A 22,532-nucleotide genomic window follows, 5' to 3' on the forward strand; every position below is an offset into this window, starting at 1 on the left:
TCTACGGCTTGTTTATCTATCTCATTTAATCTAATATGACATAATAAACAATATAAATAACAGACACCTGATATATACTCTAAAATGAATAAAATATGTCATTCATGTAGTGGTATGGGCGGTGTCGGCGGTGGGCAAGACTGTCTGGACACCAGGCAAAATACTGCATGAATAATTTCGCTAATATCATCTATACAGCTTATTTATCTATCAGTTCATCTAGTATGACATAACAAACAATATGAATAACATAGAAACATGATATATACTCTAGAATGAATAAAATATGTCATTCATGTAGTGGTATGGGCGGTGTCGGCGGTGGGCAAGACTGTCTGGACAACGGGCAAAATACTGCATGAATAATTTCGCTAATATCATCTATACAGCTTATTTATCTATCAGTTCATCTAATATGACATAACAGACAATATAAATAACATAGAAACATGATATATACTCTAGAATGAATAAAATATGTCATTATGTAACAGGTGGAGGCGGCCACAACCGCTCCCTCTTTGTTGTGGTAAACACTGCCATCTAGTGACGGCCTTTTGAAGCCGTCTATTATTATAATTATTACATGTAGTATATTATTATTATATATGTATTATCATTATACATTATATTATTATTATTATTATTTTATTATACTATTGTTATTATTTTATTATACTATTGTTATTATTTTATTATACTATTATTATTATTATACGTATTATTACTATTATATGTATTATTACTGAGTATACCAGGAAAAGTGTACGGTAGGGTTATAACTGAAAGAATCAGAGGTAAGACAGAATGTAGGATTGCGGATGAGCAAGGAGGTTTCAGAGTGGGTAGAGGATGTGTAGATTAAGTGTTTACATTGAAGCATATATGTGAACAGTATTTAGATAAAGGTAGGGAAGTTTTTATGGCATTTATGGATTTAGAAAAGGCATATGATAGAGTGGGTAGAGGAGCAATGTGGCAGATGTTGCAAGTATATGGTATAGGTGGTAAGTTACTAAATGCTGTAAAGAGTTTTTATGAGGATAGTGATGCTCAGGTTAGGGTGTGTAGAAGAGAGGGAGAATACTTCCCGGTAAAAGTAGGTCTTAGACAGGGATGTGTAATATCACCATGGTTGTTTAATATATTTATAGATGGGGTTGTAAAAGAAGTAAATGCTAGGGTGTTTGGGAGAGGGGTGGGATTAAATTATGGGGAATCAAATTCAAAATGGGAATTGACACAGTTACTTTTTGCTGATGATACTGTGCTTATGGGAGTTTCTAAAGAAAAATTGCAAAGGTTAGTGGATGAGTTTGGGAATGTGTGTAAAGGTAGAAAGTTGAAAGTGAACATAGAAAAGAGTAAGGTGATGAGGGTATCAAATGATTTAGATAAAAAAAAAAAATTGGATATCAAATTGGGGAGGAGGACTATGGAAGAAGTGAATGTTTTCAGATACTTGGGAGTTGACGTGTCGGCGGATAGATTTATGAAGGATGAGGTTAATTATAGAATTGATGAGGGAAAAATGGTAAGTGGTGCGTTGAGGTACATGTGGAGTCAAAAAACGTTATCTATGGAGGCAAAGAAGGGAATGTTTGAAAGTATCTTATATGGATGTGAAGCTTGGGTGGTAAATACAGCAGCGAGGAGACGGTTGGAGGCAGTGGAGATGTCCTGTCTAAGGGCAATGCGAGGTGTAAATATTATGCAGAAAATTCGGAGTGTGGAAATTAGGAAAAGGTGTGGAGTTAATAAAAGTATTAGTCAAGAGGGCAGAAGAGGGGTTGTTGAAGTGGTTTGGTCATTTAGAGAGAATGGATTAAAGTAGAATGACATGGAAAGCATATAAATCTATAGGGGAAGGAAGGCGGGGTAGGGGTTGTCCTCGAAACGGTTGGAGAGAGGGGGTAAAGGAGGTTTTGTGGGCGAGGGGCTTGGACTTCCAGCAAGCATGAGTGAGCGTGTTAGATAGGAGTGAATGGAGACGAATGGTACTTGGGACCTGACGATCTATTGGAGTGTAAGCAGGATAATATTTAATGAAGGGATTCAGGGAAACCGGTTATTTTCATATAGTCGGACTTGAGTCCTGGAAATGGGAAGTACAATGCCTGCACTTTAAAGGAGGGGTTTGGGATATTGGCAGTTTGGAGGGATATGTTGTGTATCTTTATACGTATATACTTCTAAACTGTTGTATTCTGAGCACCTCTGCAAAAACAGTGATAATGTGTGAGTGTGGTGAAAGTGTTGAATGATGATGAAAGTATTCTCTTTTTGGGGATTTTCTTTCTTTTTTGGGTCATCCTGCCTCGGTGGGAGACGGCCGACTTGTTAAAAAAGAAAAAAAACGTATTACAGTGGACCCCCGGTTAACGATATTTTTTCACTCCAGAAGTATGTTCAGGTGCCAGTACTGACCGAATTTGTTCCCATAAGAAATATTGTTAAGTAGATTAGTCCATTTCAGACCCCCAAACATACACGTACAAACACACTTACATAATTGGTTGCATTCGGAGGTAATCGTTATGCGGGGGTCCACTGTATTCATATTATTATTATATAAATTATTTGTAATTTTTATTCACACAAAAAATATAAGATTTACTGTTATTCCTTATTGCAATAATTGTATAAATATGTCAACCCATTCACGACTGCATATTGGAATGGACAGTGACGTCATTTGTTTAACCCTTTGACTGTTTCAGGCCCCTCTCTGAAACTGTCATTCTATGTCGCCAAATATTCGAAAAAAAAAAAAAATTATTTTTTCTTATGAAAATGTTAGGAATATTTTTACTAGTGTTTTAAGCCTAAAAAAAATTTTTTGCCATCAGTACTTACCGAGATATAGAGCCGCAAAGTTTGCAGAAATTGACGTGCGTACGGCAACAGCGGCGACTGCCGCCCACCCGGTATTCTTTTATTTACTCTAATTCAAAGGTTTCTTGCATTTTTCAATATTTTTCTTTTCCAGGTAACTTATGTGGCCTGTGAGACCAATGTAAGGTGCATTGTTCAAATATACACTCATTATTTACAACACAATAACAGAACAAACTTTATCACTATTAGTTTGTGTATACACTTTGTTTACACAAACAATACAAAACAATGTTTATTACTAGTGTTCCATAATATATATACATATGTACAGTCACTAACCACGTTCCTAGAACTGCTGCAGCTTGTGGAACTCTTTGAAACATGGGTATATGCAGAGGGGCACTTCACACTCCTCACACATAAAACGAGTGTCTCTGCGTGTTTGTGGGCGTTTTGTGGTATGCATACATACATAACACCTCTTCTGAGCATTTTTCTTGGCAGTAGTAGGAGGCAGTTGTATGGGGTAGTGATCACCAGGCCTCATACGAGATGACGTCTGTGGGCGCTGGTCTATTGCAGGAGTTGCTCCTTTGTACTTTGCAATTATTTGTCTGATTACTGACAGGCAAAATTCACCATATTTTGGTGTTTTGTTGGTCTTCAACTTGTATATGTTATAAGCATTTAGCATAGAGATATCAACAAGATGGAAAAAAAGTTTGATATACCACTTATAACTCTTGCGTACACAGTCTGCAAACCCAATCTGCATGTCACATTTGTCCACTAAGCGCATATTGAGGTTGTAGTCCATGACAGCTGCAGGCTTTAGAATGGGTTCATTGGTCTCTCTGTTGTCCCTGCCACTGGGTACCATTTCGTTTGTGTGAACTGATGTCAACAATGTGACATCACGTTTGTCATGCCACCGAAATGCCATGATGTCATTGGCAGCAAAGGCTTGCACCTCACCTCTGCGAGTGCCAGCGTCGAACCTTGGCATATGTTTGCGATTACCACGCACTGTGCCACACACGTCTGTCAAGTTCACTCGCAAGAAATCACTGAGTAAGGGGCTTGTGTACCAGTTATCAGTAAATAACATATGCCCCTTACCAAGATATGGTTCCATCATTGTTCGAACCACATCACCAGAGATACCCAATAACTTCATGGTATCTCTCAAAGTATTACTGCCAGTGTACACAATAATATCTAAAACAAGACCACTTCTGCAATCACACAGTACAAATAGCTTTATACCAAAGCGTTTCCTCTTGCTTGGTATATATTGCTTGAATGAGAGTCTTCCTTTGAATAAAATCAAGGACTCATCAATAACAAGCTTCCTGAAGGGATAAAAATACATGCAGCACTTTTGTTTCAGGTACATAAACACATTTCTTATCTTATATAACCTGTCGCTTCTGTCAGGCCTGGTTTTGTCTGAAAAGTGTAACATACGCAACAGTATCAGGAAACGATTGACACCTATAATGTCACTAAAACCTGGAGTTGAAATCAGGCGATCTGTTGTCTAGTATGTGGTGACAGTGTGCTTATACACATGTGGCATAAGCATTATTGTGGCAAAAAACAGGTACATCTCTGCCACAGTTGTCTCCTTCCACTTGTGTAGTTGTGATTTTGGTGAGAGAATTGTATTTGCCATGGTGTATTCACAGTATGTGTTGGTTTCCCTGACAATGATGTCCATCAGGGGTTCATCGAAGAATAACTCAAAGCAGTCCAGTTCACTGGCATTGTTCCCAAGTGGACAAGATGGCTTTATTCCACTTTGTGTTTCATCAAAGTCATGGGGACTGGGAACAAACTCGTCACCGTCCTGCCAATCCCAGATGCGGTCTGCTGGTGGGGTCTGGATATTGTACCGTGGTTGTGGCTGTGGTTGTGGCTGTGCAGGTTGTGGTGGTGCAGGTTGTGGCAGTGTGGGGTAGGGTGAGGCTGGTTGTTCTGCTGAGTCAGCCGCGTGGCTAGTAGCGTGGCCCGGTGATGGTGCCACATGGGCCGTGCCACCCTCACTATCACCACCACTGCCTCCTCCCTCACTGTCACCATTCATACCCATCGTTACAATATCGTCATCTTCACTATCAGGTCGTGGTGTTGGGCCACGGGATGTGCTCCCAGAGTTTCTCCTTCCCCTTGGAACAACATATGAAACACTACCAGACCGCATGCTACGTCGTACATACTGGCGCTTCACTGGGGAATATTCACTCTCACTGTCACTAGAACTGCTTTCAATGACCTTGAAATCACTATCACTATCACTGCTATCGTCAGGGTGTTGTACACGACCAAATAGTTTCCTCTTTCGTCCTGGTACAGGCGAAGGTGAATGTGAACAAGCCGGCACAGCACCAGAGGTCGAAGGTTGTGGGTCATCTGGGTTTTCGTCACTATTTACGTTATCCTGGGCACTTTTTTCGGTAACACTCACTTGAAAACCCTTGAATTCACTGTCACTGACATTTTCATCGCTGTTAGAGCTATCACTTGGGAACAAAAGACCTCCAATCCGCCGAGGAGTGAGGAACTTCTTACCGAGAGGCATGGTGAAAATGGACTGACAACATGGCGTTCCCACAATGCACCGCTAGGTCCCAGATTTTTTTCACAGGGTGCACACCGACCACTGAGACCCATTCTCTCCCGTGTAGGCCTACCAGGCCTTTGGCGCGCGATTTGAAGCCGCTAGAATTTGTGCGTATAAATACGTCAGAAACATTGGCTCGTAAGACGTATTTATACGTCGGAAACAGTCAAAGGGTTAAATTAGACACATGTGGAACTCTTGGGTATCTTTATTGAAGAAACGTTTCGCCACACAGTGGCTTCATCAGTCCATACAAAGGAGAATCTTGAAGAACAGGAGGAGAATGAGGTAATCAGTCCCTCAACCTTGAGTCGATGTTTACCTGGAGTTTAGCTGGAGAGAGTTCCGGGGGTCAACGCCCCCGCGGCCCGGTCTGTGACCAGGCCTCCTGGTGGATCAGAGCCTGATCAACCAGGCTGTTGCTGCTGGCTGCACGCAAACCAACGTACGAGCCACAGCCCGGCTGATCAGGAACTGTGGTCAGACTGACCACATCGACTCAAGGTTGAGGGACTGATTACCTCATTCTCCTCCTGTTCTTCAAGATTCTCCTTTGTATGGACTGATGAAGCCACTGTGTGGCGAAACGTTTCTTCAATAAAGATACCCAAGAGTTGCACATGTGTCTAATTTATCAACATGTTGGTTCTCTGAACCATTCATCTACAAAGTCATTTGTTTACTCTGAAACAGCCAAGCAATGAACCATTTCTCCTAGGTTGAGCTAAGGGGTGGCTAATTGTTGAGAAGTGAACTCCATTATTAATGCTAAATTTCTTTCATTTTTGGTGTACGTTAAGAAGCATCTTTCCATCATACATTGCCCAAGTTTCAATAAGATAGTCCAACAAACAAATGAGATACAATTCCTGAGATCAAGAGCAAGAGCCCCTCACCAGTGTCAAGGAACCTGCCTTGAGGTCTGCTTGCTTGTGGAAAGTTTGCTCGCGTATGGAAGTAAAAAATTGACCCATTGACTGCTCGTATTTGGAAAAACTCGCACGTGAACACGCTCGCAAGTAGAGGTTCCACTGTATTTTGTATGACAGAATACTATTTGCATCACGTCCAAAATGTATGATTTCAATAAGGTGCTATTAGTAAACTGTACCAGAGTCCAAATTCTGCAAGAAGAGTGACTCATAGGATGTGCCATAGGTATAAACAATAATACATGTATATATATTTCCACACAGTCCAGATGTTCACACAGGATATTTCTCCTCCATGGATCAGATAGCTAATGGGTGAGTCCACAAACACTGCCAGTTGTCTACCTCAATCAGTCTATTTATCAAAACAATTTTGGATGCTGTCATTGCCTCATCTCATCTCTGGTTATCAACTATGTCATCCAAGAGTAATATTAGTGATACCTGAGAGGCAAAGAAGAATATGCAAAACTATGAGAGTTTATTGAGAATGATGGCATTAGGTAAACCTCAAGATGGTGTTCATGTGATGGAGGCAGTTCTTTGTCTAAGAGAATCTACAATTTATACAATTAAAGGCAATGAAAAGAAGATAAAGGCTTGTGTAATGAGTAATCCACAAAAAATGGTCAATATAAGTAAATACAGAAAAGTTTGTGAAAATATGGATTGAGCAGCAAAAACAATAGGAAAGATTCCCACTTATTGCCCAGACAATACGAAAGCCCCTTCCTACTATATAACTGAGTAAAAGAAACCCTTCAGTTTAACCCTTTGACTGTTTCAGGCCCCTCTCTGAAACTGTCATTCTATGTCGCTCAATTTTTGAAAAAAAAAAAAAAATTATTTTTTCTTATGAAATGATAGAGAATCTTTTCCCGATGGTAATGACACCAAAAGTTCGAAATTTGGTCGAAAACTCGTAGAATTATGCTCCCGCGAAGTTAGCGGTCTCGGCGACATATGCGTATCGGCGATTTTGCCGACTTTGAGCCCATTTTTCAGCCAATTCCATTGTTCCAGTTGACCAAACTCATAGCTATTTCTTTAGAACTCCATTTTATCTATCAGCTGAGTACAAGAAACCTCCCATTTACTAATTTGGACTACCCAGTATGGTGGTCAGAAATTGGCAATTTGGCCAATTTCACGCAAAATAAAAAAGATGCCAATTTCAAAATAGGGTCCAGAATAAACAAGGTAGACATTCGTGGCACTAAAATAACATATGCTCTGTTCATTAGTCACATCTCTAGGCCCCTCTTATATTATTATTGCTTTCTATTTTGATTTTTTATTCATACAAAAAAATACAAAATTTACTGTTATGCAGACGACTGCATTATTGTAAAAATGGTATAAATAATATCAGTGCACTAGTGAAAGAATATTAGACTCCCCAGTTGACGTGTATTGGACGTGTGGTGTGATTTATGTACTCTTGAACATTGGTAAAAATCGAACATTTCCGCTACTTTGAGCTCAGTTTCAAGGTCGTTTTCATCGTAAAAGTAATGAAAATCATCTCTATTTCTGTAATATGTTTTCCATTTTATCACGTAACACCATGAAAACGCGAATACAACGATAAATACTATACAAAAATACACCTCAAAGTCGGCGTTTTATTCCAAAAAAACGATCAGAGTTTTTTTTTTCTCATTACACAATGTGTGCTGCAGGATTTTTTTTATGTGGTGCACACTGACCACACAGACCCATTCTCTCACATGTGGGCCTACCAGCTTTCTCCCACTTGATTTGAAGCCGCTAGAATTATTGAGTATATATACGTCAGAAACATTGGCTCGTAAGACGTATTTATACGTCGAAAACAGTCAAAGGGTTAATAAGCTTAAAAAAAAAAAATAAAAAAAAACTTACTGAGGCCAGCACGAGGAGGATCAACAATGCCCACAACGTTGACCTTTGTACAGTTCTGCACCAGGACTGGCATGTTTTCCTCTGCTTTTCCAGTAAACACAACTATGTTTTCCAATCCATTCTCTTCTGCATTAAAGCGTGCATCATCGGCAGCTTTCTCAACCAGCTCAATTCCATATACTTTCAGACATCGCTGAAAAAAACAAGAAATAATCATGAATGGTGTAAAATAATCAATTATGAATAAGTTGGGAGTAGTATGTAAGTCTGGGGTGCCAGGGGAAAATGAAAATGGGGGAGGAGGGGGGAGGGGCTTTAACTGAACTTTGTATACAAAGAGGTTAGATTAAGTATTGGTGGATATAAGCTTGATGGGTCAACTTCAGGATGTGCATATTTATATAGGGGCAACAGACGTATCGGATCATTATTCAGTTGTAGCTACAGTTAGAGTAAGAGGTAGGTGGAGCAAAAGGAGTAAGAGAGGTGAAAGTTTATAAACTACAGGAGGAGGAAGTTAGGGTGAGATATAAGCAACTATTGGGAGAAAGGTGGCCTAATGAGAGTATAGGCAGTGTGGGAGTTGAAGAGGGGTAGGATAGTTTTAAAAGGCAGTGTTAGACTGTGGGAAAGAAGTTTGAGGTTATAGGATGGTGAGTGCAGGAGGAAAGAGGAGTGATTGGTGGAATGAGGAGGTAAAGGGTGTGATAAAACAGAAAAAGGTAGTGTAAGAGAGATTTTAACAGAGCAGAAGTGATATAAGAGTGGAGTAGTATATAGAGAGTAAAAGAGGCAGAGAAAGTAGTGAGGGAGCACAAAAGGAGAGCAATTAATTGATTGAGTGGGTGAGGCGCTGTCAACCAATTTTTGTTGAGATTAAGAAAAAAAAATTGGAGATTAATAGGTTAAGAAAGCCTAGGGATTGAATGGATCTGACAAAAACAGAATAGGGAAGTTAGTAGATGGGGAGTTAGAGGAACTGGGAAGATGGCAGGAATATTGTTGATGAAGAGAGGGAGGCAGTAATTTCATGCATTTGCCAGGGAGGTATAACATATTTTAGGAGTGAAGAAGAGCTGGATGCGAGTGTGGGGGAAGGGGCATGAGATATTAGGAAGATTGAAAGGGGATAAAACAGCTGAAACTGATGGGATCATGGAAGAAACGTTAAAAGCAGGGGATGATACAGTGTTGGAGTGGTTGGTACTTTTGTTGAATAAATGTTTCAAAGAGAGGAAGGTACCTAGGGATTGGCAAAATGCACATATAATTCCTTTATATAAGGAAAAGGGGGACACAAGAGACTAAAAATTATAGGGGAATATATTTACCGAGTTATCCATGGGTAAGTGAAGAGAATTCCTCCTCTGTAAGCCATACGTGTTATAAGAGGCCACTAAAATGCTGGGAGGAAGGGGCTAATAAACCCTTCTCCTGTATACATTAATTTTAAAAGGAGAAACTTTCGTTTTTCTTTTTAGGTCACCCTGCCTCAGTGGGATATGGCCAGTTTGTTGAGAAAAAGGATTTACAGAGTATACCAGGTAAAGTGTATGGTAGGTTTATTATTGAAAGAATTAGAAGACAGAGAGCAGGACTGCAGATGAACATGGCAGCTTTAGAATGGGTAGGGGATGTGTAGATCAAGTGTAGATCCATAAACGCAATAAAAACTTCCCTACCTCTATCTCAGTATTGTTCACATATGTACGTATATGCTTCAATGTAAACATTGAAGCATATACAGTGGACCCCCGGTATACGATATTAATCCATTCCTGAGAGCTCATCGTATGCCAAAATTATCAGTAAGCAAATTAATTTTCCCCATAAGAAATAATGTTAATCAAATTAATCCATGCAAGACACCCAAAAGTACTATGAAAAAAAAGAAGTTTTACCACATGAAATATTAAGTTTAAAGCACACAAACTGAAGAAGACATGCACAGTTAGTAGTACTCTACTAACAATAGAATACATGACACTTACCTTTAACCCTTAACCCTTTCAGGGTCCATCCCGTAGATCTACGGCTTTACGTTCAGGGTCCAAACCGTAGATCTACGTCATGAGCTCAGCTCACTCTGATAAACTGTGAGTGGTAAATTTGGGCCTAGATATGAGAGAATACATCTATGTGGTATGTGTGCACCACATAAAACAAATCCTGCAGCACACTGTGTATAATGAGAGAAAAAAAACTGAGACCATGATTTTCGATTAAAACAGCGACTTTGCAGTGTTTTTTCGTATGTTTTTTATAGTTGTATTTGTGATTTCTTGGTCTCATTTGATAGAATGGAAGACATATTACAGAAATAGAGGTAATTTTGATTGGTGTTAGCACTGGAAATGGCTTGAAACTGAGCTCAAAGTGGCGGAAATGTTAAATTTTTGCCGATGTTCAAGAGTAAACAAACGACCTCACACGTCTAATACACGCCAGCTGGTGGGTCTAATATACATTCACAAATGTGGTGATGATATTTATACAATTATTACAATATTGCATAACAGTAAATCTTCTATTTTTTGGTGTGAATAAAAATTCATTATGTGAATAAAAAATCAAAACGGAATTTGACTTAAGAAATCGTAATGACACGATTGCAAATAAACCATACCCCCGGCCGGGATTGAACCCGCGGTCATAGAGTCTCAAAACTCCAGCCCGTCGCGTTAGCCACTAGACCAGCTAGCCACAATAAGATTCATCCAACTAGGTATATTTCTACACCATAGGAAAGTTAGCACAGGCACCTCTGTGACCACAAATGCAAGTGACGGCAGTGAAGGGACTTGAGCTAGAGTTCGTCACGGCCACGCTAGCTGGAGATTCGTCTGTAAAAACTTGCATTTGTGGTCACAGAGGTGCCTGTGCTAACTTTCCTATGGTGTAGAAATATACCTAGTTGGATGAATCTTATTGTGGCTAGCTGGTCTAGTGGCTAACGCGACGGGCTGGAGTTTTGAGACTCTATGACCGCGGGTTCAATCCCGGCCGGGGGTATGGTTTATTTGCAATCATGTCATTACGATTTCTTAAGTCATGTTGACGGCAGTGAAGGGACTTGAGCTAGAGTTCGTCACGGCCACGCTAGCTGGAGATTCGTCTGTAAAAACTTGCATTTGTGGTCACAGAGGTGCCTGTGCTAACTTTCCTATGGTGTAGAAATATACCTAGTTGGATGAATCTTATTGTGGCTAGCTGGTCTAGTGGCTAACGCGACGGGCTGGAGTTTTGAGACTATGACTGCGGGTTCAATCCCGGCCGGGGGTATGGTTTAAAACGGAATTTATTTGTAAAGCCTCAAAACGTAACTAATGAACAGAGTTAATGTTAGTTTAGTGCCAGGTATACCTACATTATTTATTCTGGACCCTATTTTGAAATTGGAATATTTTGAACTTTGTGTTAAATTGGCCAAATTACCAATTTCCAGTCACTTTATTTTGTAGTTGAAACAGTTGACTTGGTGATTTCTTGTGCTCAATCGATAGAATAGAAGTAATACCAGTGAAATAGCTTAGAATTTGGTCGACTGGAATAATGTAATTGGCCTAAAATGGGAGTCAAAGTCGGCAAAATCGCCGATTCATAAATATCGCTGACACATCAAAATTCACGAGAGCATAATTTCGTCAGTTTTCCATCAAATTTCGTACTTTTTGTTTTATTACATTCACAAAAAGATTCTCTACCATTTCATAAGAAAAAATAACAAATTTTTTTTTTTTTAAATTCTTGGACACTGGGGCATCACTTCAGATTTTGGCCTTGGACCCTGAAAGGGTTAAACAGTCCAAACAGATCGACGTTCAAATTCGTAGTGCTACAAAAGTAGATCTACTTTTTTTTTTTACATATTTTCAAATATAACAAAAAAAATGTAGATAAAAGTTTTTTTTACACGTTTTCAAATGTAAAACAAAAAAAGAAGATCTTAATTTTTTTACATACTTTCAGATGTTGAAAAAACGTATATATACGTTTGGACCATTTAAGGGTTAATGAAGATCTGGTGATGATTGATGGGATGGGAGGAGGGGAGTGTCGAAGTTGTTAATGTTTAGAAGAGGAATCCCTTTCCATTAGGACTTGAGGTAGCAAGTCCTTTTCCGGGGTTACTTCCCTTCTTTTAATGCCACTAGGACCAGCTTGAGAGTCGCTGGACCTCTGTCGCACAACAAAATCTGTCCATAGAGGTCTGTACCTCCCGTTCCTTTAAGATTTGTCTAAAAATGGGCCACAACATTGTCATTGTAATAGTCACCAGCATGGCTTACAATAGCTGTGTTAGGGTGATTTCCATCCATAAAGGTTTGCAGTTCAACCTACTTTGCACACATTTCCTTAATTTTTGAAGTAGGCACAATGGATTCCACAACTGGCATAGGCTTCTCAGGGTTAGCCCCAAACCCTTCAAAATCTTTTGTAATTTACATACTAATTCTCACCCTTTTTACCACAGGGTTGGCACTAAAAGCTTTCTTGGGGCCCATGGTGACTTATTTTGCAGAAACAAGCACCAAAAACACTGTGATAATAAGGAATGTACCGAATGTATGCTTAGATGCAAGCACACTGACTGGCTTGTAAACACTGGCCCGCACGGGGCAGTTCAGGCCACACGTGGACGCGTCCCGGACGAATCACGTGTGGCGGGTTTTTTAACGAGTGGCGAGGCAAAATTTTTGTGTTAAAATGTATCGTATAACGGATTTAACGTATACCGATGCCATCGTATGCCGGGGGTCCACTGTACATACGTATGTGAACAATACTGAGATAGAGGTAGGGAAGTTTTCATTGCACATGACAGAACAGATAAGGGAGCAATGTGGTAGATGTTGCAAGTGTATGAAATAGGTAGTAAGTTACTAAATGCTGTAAGGAGTTATGAGGATAGTGAGGCTCATGTTAGGGTGTGTAGGAGAGAGGAAGATTACTTTCCAGTAAAGTATGCCTTAGACAGGGGTGTGTAATGTCACTATGGTTGTTTAACATATTTATAGATGGAGCTGTAAAAGAAGTAAATGCTAGGGTATTGGGGAGAGGGATGGGATTAACCCTTTGAGGGTCCAGGTCGTAGTTCTACATCTTGACCTCACCTCACTCAGATAAGCTGTGAGCGGTAAATCTGAGCCTAGATATTGAGAGAATGCATCTATGCAGCAAGTGTGCGCCATATAAAACAAATCCTGCAGTAAGCAGGATTACAACACCAACTTTGCGGAGTATTTTCGTATGGTTTTACTGGCGTATTCACGGTTTCTTGGTCTCATTTGATAGAATGGAAGTCATATTACAGAAATAGAGATGATTTTGATTCGTTTTAGTACTGGAAATAGCTTGAAATTCAGCTCAAATTAGCAGAAATATACGATTTTTCCCAATGTTCAAGAGCAAACAAACGTCACGTGACCAATACACGTCAACTGGTGGGTCTCATACACATTCACGAATGTGCAGATATACAATTGTTACAATATTGCACAACAGTAAATCTTCTGTTTTTTGGTGTGAATAAAAATTCTTTATGTAAATAAAATATCAAAATGAAACTCATCTGTAAAGCCTGTAAAAGTAACTAATAAACAGAGGATATGTTAGTTTAGTGCCATGAATGTCTGCATTGTTTAATCTGGACCCTATTTTGAAATTGGAATATTCAGAACTGTGTGAAATTGGTCACATTACCAATTTCTGATCACTTTATTGGGTAGCTGAAATAGTTGATTGGGAAGTTTCTTGTGCACAATTGATAGAAGTAATACTAGCAAAATAGCTAAGAACTTGGTCAAATGGAATAATATAATTGACCTAAAATAGGAGTAAAAGTGGACAAAACTGCCATTGTGTAAATTTCATTGGTGTAATTTCGTCACTTTTCCCTAAAATTTTTTTTAACTTTTGTCTTGTTACCTTCAGAAAAAGATTCTCTACCATTTCATAAGAAAAAAAATTTTTTTTTTTTTTAAATTCTTGGATCCTCGAAGGGTTAAATTATGGGGAATCAAATGCAAAATGGGAGTTGACACAGTTACTTTTTGCTGATGATACTGTGCTTCTGGGAGATTCTAAAGAGAAGTTACAAAGGTTAGTGGATGAGTTTGGGAGGGTGCATAAAGAAAAGTTGAAAGTGAACACAGATAAAAGTAAGGTGATAAGGGTATCAAATGAGTTGGGTAAAGAAAAACTGGATATCACACTGGAGGGAAAAGTATGGAAGAGGTGAATGTATTCAGATATTTGGGAGTAGATTTGTCAATAGATGGGATTATTTATGAAGGATGAGGTTAACCATAGAAACAATGAAGGAAAAAAGGTGTGTGGTGCATTGAGGTAACTGTTAAGACACCTCAATGCACCAGTTCATACTGTGAAAATTAGGAGGAGGTGTGGAGTTACACAAAGTATTATTCAGGAGACTGAAGAGGGGGTTCTTGAGGTAGTTTGGTCATTTAGAAGATGGAGCAAAATAGAATGACTTGGAGGGTGTATAAATCTGTAGTGGAGGGGAGGGAGGGTAGGGGTCATCCTAGGAAAGAATAGAGGGGGTAAGAGAAGTCTGGACATGCAGCAGGTGTGAGTGAGCGTGTTAAACAGGAATGGAGACAAATGGTATTTGGGAACTGATGAGCTGTTCAAATGTGAGCCACGTAATGCTTTGTGGATGGTTTCAGGGAAACCAGTTAGCCAGAAAAGTCCTGAGGTGGAAAGTACAATGGCTGTTTGGAATGACATCTAAACTGTCATATCTGGGCACCTCTGCAAAGACAATGATTGTATGTGTATGATGGTGAAAGTGCCTGCCTGTGTGTGCCTGGAGTATATGACACTCCTTGAAGAATGGTGTTATGACAAGCATAAGCAGTGACAGCCAGTGACATTTGATGAATGTGAGCTGCTGCAGGGAACCCTTGCTTTCTGTCTGTATGTCTGTTTATCTGCCTGTGAGTGTCTGTACTCACCTAATTGTGGTTGCAGGGGTCGAGACTCAGCTCCTGGCCCCACCTCTTCACTGATCGCTGCTAGGTCCTCTCTCTCTCTCTCTCTCTCTGCTTCCTGAGCTTTGTCATACCTCATCTTAAAGCTATGTATGCTACCTGCCTCCACTACATCACTTGCTAGGCTATTCCACTTCCTGATGACTCTGACTAAAGAAATACTTCCTAACATCCCTGTGACTCACTCATCTGGGTCTTCAGCTTCCAATTGTGACCCCTTGTTTCTGTGTCCCCTCTCTGGAATATCCTGTCTCTGTCCACCTTATCTATTCCATGCAGTATTTTGTATGTCGTTATCATGTCTCCCCTGACCCTATTGTCCTCCAGTGTCATCCTTCCAATTTCCCTCAACTTTTCAGCGTAGGACATTCCCCCGAGTTCCGGAACTAGCCTTGTTGCAAACCTTTGTACTTTCTCTAACTTCTTCGTGTGCTTGACCAGGTGTGGGTTCCAAACTGGTGCTGCATACTCCAGTATGGGCCTGACGTCACAGTGTAGTGTCTTGAATGATTCCTTACTAAGGTATCGGAACGCTATTCTCAGGTTTGCCAGGCGCCTATATGCTGCAGTAGTTATCTGACTGATGTGTGCCTCCGGAGACATGCTTGGTGTTATGGTCACCCCAAGATCTTTCTCCATGAGAGGTTTGCATTCTTTGTCCACCTAGCCTGTACTCTGTCTATGGTCTTCTTTGCCCTTCCCCAATCTTCATGACTGCATTTGGCAGGGTTGAATTCGAGAAGCCAGTTGCTGGACCAAGTGTCCAGTCTGTCCAGGTCTCTTTGTAGCCCTGCCTGATCCTCACATGTCTTTATATCTGTCTGTCTCTGTCTCTGTCTCAGGGAGTGCTTGGTACACCTGTTGGTTTATGAGCTGCTCCCTGACTGCTGAGCAAGTGACACTATTACTTGTCATGTTTATATTTATATTATAAATATATTATATTATATTTATATTATATTTATTTGGAGGGATATGTTGTGTATCTTTATACGTATATGCTTCTAAACTGTTGTATTCTGAGCACCTCTGCAAAAACAGTGATTATGTGTGAGTGTGGTGAAAGTGTTGAATGATGATGAAAGCATTTTCTTTTTGGGGATTTTCTTTCTTTTTTGGGTCACCCTGCCTCGGTGGGAGACGGCCAACTTGTTGAAAAAAAAAAAAATCTGCAAACACTGTATAGCACTTTGCCTGCAATTTTTGGGTTATCTTAAGTAATTTACACTATGTATAATAACTATACTTATGTGTACATGTGAGACAGGGATATAGACAGACAGAGATATAGTCAGACATATAGACAGAAATAGATACAGACAGACAGCCAAAGCCCGCCGGCCAGCCTGCCGAATACATAAGAACGCGAGAAAGAAGGAACACTGCAGCAGGCCTACTGGCCCATGTAAGGCAGGTCCATGTCACCCCCTGGCTTAGACCAATTGATCCACATAGTCAGGTCACAGCCACTGAAGGAAGGAGCATGGCATCTGACCTAGTAGCACAAGATAGTCAGGTCCAACTCACACCCACCCACACCCCACTCATGCATTTATCTTACCTATTTTTACTTTCCTTTTAAACTGGGAGTGTTAATACCACATGACATCATTGAATCCCCTGGTGTTTGCCATACTATTTGCTCTAGCTGGCGCTCAGTTGAACTGGTGCTCCCACAAGGTACTAAGTTGTCCCTGATTTTTTTTCATACTGCGCACACTGAGTGCACAGACCCCTTGTTTCATGTCTAGTTGACTCAGGCCTATCGCACCAAATTTGAAGGAATGAAAAATATAGCGTTGCTCTAAATTTGGAGTGCTGTGCATGTGCATGTGAACAGTTTAAGTGTTAATGTGTTAAAGACCAGGAAAATGACAGGTTTGATTGAAAACTTTCAAAACAGGAAGGTATGATGACATTCCTCAAACACTTATGTGAGGAATATTGTTCTGTGCTCATAGCTCCTGTCAGAGCAGGAAAGACAGCAGGGGTGAAAAATTTAGTCTGTTTCCTGCCCTCATAGTCAGACATATAACCTGCTGGCAGTGACATAAAACATTTAGAATACATAGGACGCTCATGAAAATATTTATTTTGAAAATACTGAGGGTCAGGTTCCCAGTCAGCAAATGACCTTAAACTGTGATACTGAAGGAGTAAAAGACAAATATAGTGAAAAGCAGGGAAGCCAAAGGCTTTGATGAGATGTGCTGGCCATAATTGAAGCACAAGACAGTCTGAGACCATCAATAACTAGAAATTTCCAAGAAACAGCAGACACTTCAGGAGTTCAGTGACAACTTTGTATAAGCCGGCAGCACACTGAGCGAGTCAGTAGACTCGCTCACATGATGATGATCTTGTATATATGACTGTAAATGAATAACCCTCATAGTTGTGAGGTGGTGTAGATTTTGTAATTTTTAAGCACTTGTGGTCACTCTATTACAGAATGGATATAAATGCACTAAGAAACATACAAAGGAGGATGACAAAGTTGATCCCATGTACCAGAAATCTTCCCTATGAGGATAGACTGAGGGCCCTGAATCTGATCAGTTATGGAAGGAGAAAAGAGAATATGAATGTGTAAATTCAAGAATTAAGTGGATTAAAGTAAAGGTTGGATGCGAGAAGTGGGTCATAATAAGCGTGTATGCACCTGGAGAAGAGAGGAATGCAGAGGAGAGAGATTTTGGGAGATGTTAAGTGAATGTATAGGAGCCTTTGAACCAAGTGAGAGAGTAATTGTGGTAGGGGACCTGAATGCTAAAGTAGGAGAAACTGTTAGAGAGGGTGTGATAGGTAAGTTTGAGGTGCCAGGTGTAAATGATAATGGGAGCCCTTTGATTGAACTTTGTATAGAAAGGGGTTTAGTTATAGGTAATACATATTTTAAGAAAAAGAGGATAAATAAGTATACAAGATATGATGTAGGGCGAAATGACAGTAGTTTGTTGGATTATGTATTGGTAGATAAAAGACTGTTGAGTAGACTTCAGGATGTACATGTTTATAGAGGGGCCACAGTTATATCAGATCACTTTCTAGTTGTAGCTACACTGAGAGTAAAAGGTAGATGGGATACAAGGAGAATAGAAGCATCAGGGAAGAGAGAGGTGAAGGTTTATAAACTAAAAGAGGAGGCAGTTAGGGTAAGATATAAACAGCTATTGGAGGATAGATGGGCTAATGAGAGCATAGGCAATGGGGTCGAAGAGGTATGGGGTAGGTTTAAAAATGTAGTGTTAGAGTGTTCAGCAGAAGTTTGTGGTTACAGGAAAATGGGTGCGGGAGGGAAGAGGAGCGATTGGTGGAATGATGATGTAAAGAGAGTAGTAAGGGAGAAAAAGTTAGCATATGAGAAGTTTTTACAAAGTAGAAGTGATGCAAGGAGGGAAGAGTATATGGAGAAAAAAAAAGAGGTTAAGAGAGTGGTGAAGCAATGTAAAAAGAGAGCAAAAGAGAGAGTGGGTGAGATGTTATCAACAAAATTTGTTGAAAATAAGAAAAAGTTTTGGAGTGAGATTAACAAGTTAAGAAAGCCTAGAGAACAAATGGATTTGTCAGTTAAAAATAGGAGAGGAGAGTTATTAAATGGAGAGTTAGAGGTATTGGGAAGATGGAGGGAATATTTTGAGGAATTGTTAAATGTTGATGAAGATAGGGAAGCAGTGATTTCGTGTATAGGGCAAGGAGGAATAACATCTTGTAGGAGTGAGGAAGAGCCAGTTGTGAGTGTGGGGGAAATTCGTGAGGCAGTAGGTAAAATGAAAGGGGGTAAGGCAGCCGGGATTGATGGGATAAAGATAGAAATGTTAAAAGCAGGTGGGGATATAGTTTTGGAGTGGTTGGTGCAATTATTTAATAAATGTATGGTAGAGGGTAAGGTACCTAGGGATTGGCAAAGAGCATGCATAGTTCCTTTGTATAAAGGCAAAGGGGATAAAAGAGTGCAAAAATTATAGGGGGATAAGTCTGTTGAGTATACCTGGTAAAGTGTATGGTAGAGTTATAATTGATAGAATTAAGAGTAAGACGGAGAATAGGATAGCAGATGAACAAGGAGGCTTTAGGAAAGGTAGGGGGTGTGTGGACCAGGTGTTTACAGTGAAACATATAAGTGAACAGTATTTAGATAAGGCTAAAGAGTCTTTGTGGCATTTATGGATTTGGAAAAGGCGTATGACAGGGTGGATAGGGGGGGCAATGTGGCAGATGTTGCAAGTGTATGGTGTAGGAGGTAGGTTACTGAAAGCAGTGAAGAGTTTTTACGAGGATAGTGAGGCTCAAGTTAGAGTATGTAGGAAAGAGGGAAATTTTTTCCCAGTAAAAGTAGGCCTTAGACAAGGATGTGTGATGTCACCGTGGTTGTTTAATATATTTATAGATGGGGTTGTAAGAGAAGTAAATGCGAGGTTCTTGGCAAGAGGCGTGGAGTTAAAAGATAAAGAATCACACACAAAGTGGGAGTTGTCACAGTTGCTCTTTGCTGATGACACTGTGCTCTTGGGAGATTCTGAAGAGAAGTTGCAGAGATCGGTGGATGAATTTGGTAGGGTGTGCAAAAGAAGAAAATTAAAGGTGAATATAGGAAAGAGTAAGGTTATGAGGATAACAAAAAGATTAGGTGATGAAAGATTGGATATCAGATTGGAGGGAGAGAGTATGGAGGAGGTGAACGTATTCAGATATTTTGGAGTGGACATGTCAGCGGATGGGTCTATGAAAGATGAGGTGAATCATAGAATTGATGAGGGAAAAAGAGTGAGTGGTGCACTTAGGAGTCTGTGGAGACAAAGAACTTTGTCCTTGGAGGCAAAGAGGGGAATGTACGAGAGTATAGTTTTACCAACGCTCTTATACGGGTGTGAAGCGTGGGTGATGAATGTTGCAGCGAGAAGGCTGGAGGCAGTGGAGATGTCATTATCTGAGGGCAATGTGTGGTGTGAATATAATGCAGAGAATTCGTAGTTTGGAAGTTAGGAGGAGGTGCGGGATTACCAAAACTGTTGTCCAGAGGGCTGAGGAAGGGTTGTTGAGGTGGTTCGGACATGTAGAGAGAATGGAGCGAAACAGAATGACTTCAAGAGTGTATCAGTCTGTAGTGGAAGGAAGGCGGGGTAGGGGTCGGCCTAGGAAAGGTTGGAGGGAGGGGGTACAGGAGGTTTTGTGTGCGAGGGGCTTGGACTTCCAGCAGGCATGAGTGAGCGTGTTTGATAGGAGTGAATGGAGACAAATGGTTTTTAATACTTGACGTGCTGTTGGAGTGTGAGCAAAGTAACATTTATGAAGGGATTCAGGGAAACCGGCAAGCCGGACTTGAGTCCTGGAGATGGGAAGTACAGTGCCTGCACTCTGAAGGAGGGGTGTTAATGTTGCAGTTTAAAAACTGTAGTGTAAAGCACCCTTCTGGCAAAACAGTGATGGAGTGAATGATGTTGAAAGTTTTTCTTTTTCGGGCCACCCTGCCTTGGTGGGAATCGGCCAGTGTGATAATAATAATATAGAAGCTAAGACATTGTCATAGAAGCTAAGACATTGTGTAGTTTTAAAAATAGGTTAGATAAATACACGAGTGGGTGTGGGTGGGTGTGAGCTGGACGTGACTAGCTTGTGCTACTAGGTCAGCTGCCGTGCTCCTCCCTTAGGTGAATGTGACCTGACCAGGTTCGGGCATTGGCTTAAGCCGGTAGGAGACTTGGACCTGCCTTGCATGGGCCAGTAGGCCTGCTGCAGTGTTCCTTCTTTCCTATGTTCTTTCTCTTTTTGGTCACCCTTCCTCAGTGGGAAAAGGCTGGAATGTTGAAAAAAGAAAGTTATGACACTTACGACATTTAGAAAGGATGGCATGAAACAGAATGACTTGGAGACTGTATAAATCTGTAGTGCTGTAGATGAATGGTTTAGAGAACCGACACATGGATAAATTAGACACACGTGCGACTCTTGGGTATCTTTATTGAGGAAACGTTCTTGCCACACGTGTCTAATTTATCAACCTGTCGGTTCTCTGAACCATTCATCTACAATCCTGTCTGACACTGCAACTTCTTGGTATCTTAATACTTGGGAATTCTTCACTTGCCTAACCCTTGGGCACGACCTACTTCCACACTGGGCAAATGTGATACCTCCTAAAACTGCTGCACCTCTCCATCTGCCTACAGTATATTAACCACTTCTTCGCACATATGCTATGTTCTTTTCAAGACTTTTGGACTGATCAAATCGACTCAAGTCTGAGGGACTGATTACCTCAAACTCCTCCTATTCTTCACGATTCTCCTTCGTATGGACTAATGAAGCCACTGTGTGGCAAAACATATCCTGAATAAAGATACCCAAGAGTTGCGCATGTGTCTAATTTATCAAATCTCTAGTGTAAAGGAGGACGGGGTAAGGGTTGCCCTAGTCAAGTCAGAAAGTCAATCAAGTCAGCAAGTCAATCAAGTCAGTGAAATCAGTCATTCAAGTCAGTCAGCACACAAACTCGTATATTTACCTCATTCTTTTTAACTATGCAAAGTGACGCTTAATTAAGGTCATAGGCTATCTCTTGTCTAATATCTTTACTTTTCTCGTTAATTCTAAGATTTAACCCTCAAACTGTCCAACCGTAGATCTACGTTTGTACCGTTAGCGCTCCAAACGTAAATCTACATTTTATTTTTCCTGCCTTCAAATTTGGCACGACTGGCCTGAGATGCCTGGTCAGTATAGAATGGGTCTTAAAACTCGGTGTGATCAGTATTAAAAAAATTTATAACCAATTAGTACCTTGTGGGAGCACCAGTTCAATCGAGTGCCAGCAGAGCAAATAGTGTGGCAAACGCCAGGGATTCACTTATGTCATGTTGTATTAACACTCCCCTTTTAAGAGGAAAGTGATAGATATGGCCACAAGTGGACGAGGAAATATAAAAAAAAAACTCGATAATAACCCATGTGTGACATGGGTTATTATCGAGCCCTTCACATCTCTAGCTCTTGTTTTCTTGAGGAAGAATGTACTTACATAACACAAGCCTTTACATGTCTTCAGTTCCCATCTTTCTTCATCCGAGATTGCAGACTCGAGGCACAAGCTATCCTCAACAAACCGCCCATGGAACAACCCCCTAAGCAGTTCATAGTGCTCCCATGTAGTGATGTTGCCACGAATACTCGCCGGGCACTTGCTATGAGTAACATCAACGTTTCCACCATAAACACATCATCTATCAAAGACCTCACTACGAA

General features: G+C 40.4%; 1 protein-coding gene across 3 annotated transcripts in view; it reads right to left on the minus strand.

The window, feature by feature from the left end:
- LOC128691316 (tRNA (uracil-5-)-methyltransferase homolog A) overlaps positions 1–22,532 on the minus strand; it is a gene marked incomplete at its 5' end in the record, with an annotated part of 224,772 nt that overhangs the window by 99,391 nt on the left and 102,849 nt on the right. For all 3 annotated transcript variants that reach the window (XM_070091679.1, XM_070091680.1, XM_070091681.1), the window contains 1 exon segment: positions 8,278–8,470. In XM_070091679.1, coding sequence (XP_069947780.1) covers positions 8,278–8,470 — 193 coding nt within the window.

The sequence above is a fragment of the Cherax quadricarinatus genome, chromosome 36 (assembly GCF_038502225.1).
Source record: "Cherax quadricarinatus isolate ZL_2023a chromosome 36, ASM3850222v1, whole genome shotgun sequence".
NCBI lineage: Eukaryota > Metazoa > Arthropoda > Malacostraca > Decapoda > Parastacidae > Cherax > Cherax quadricarinatus.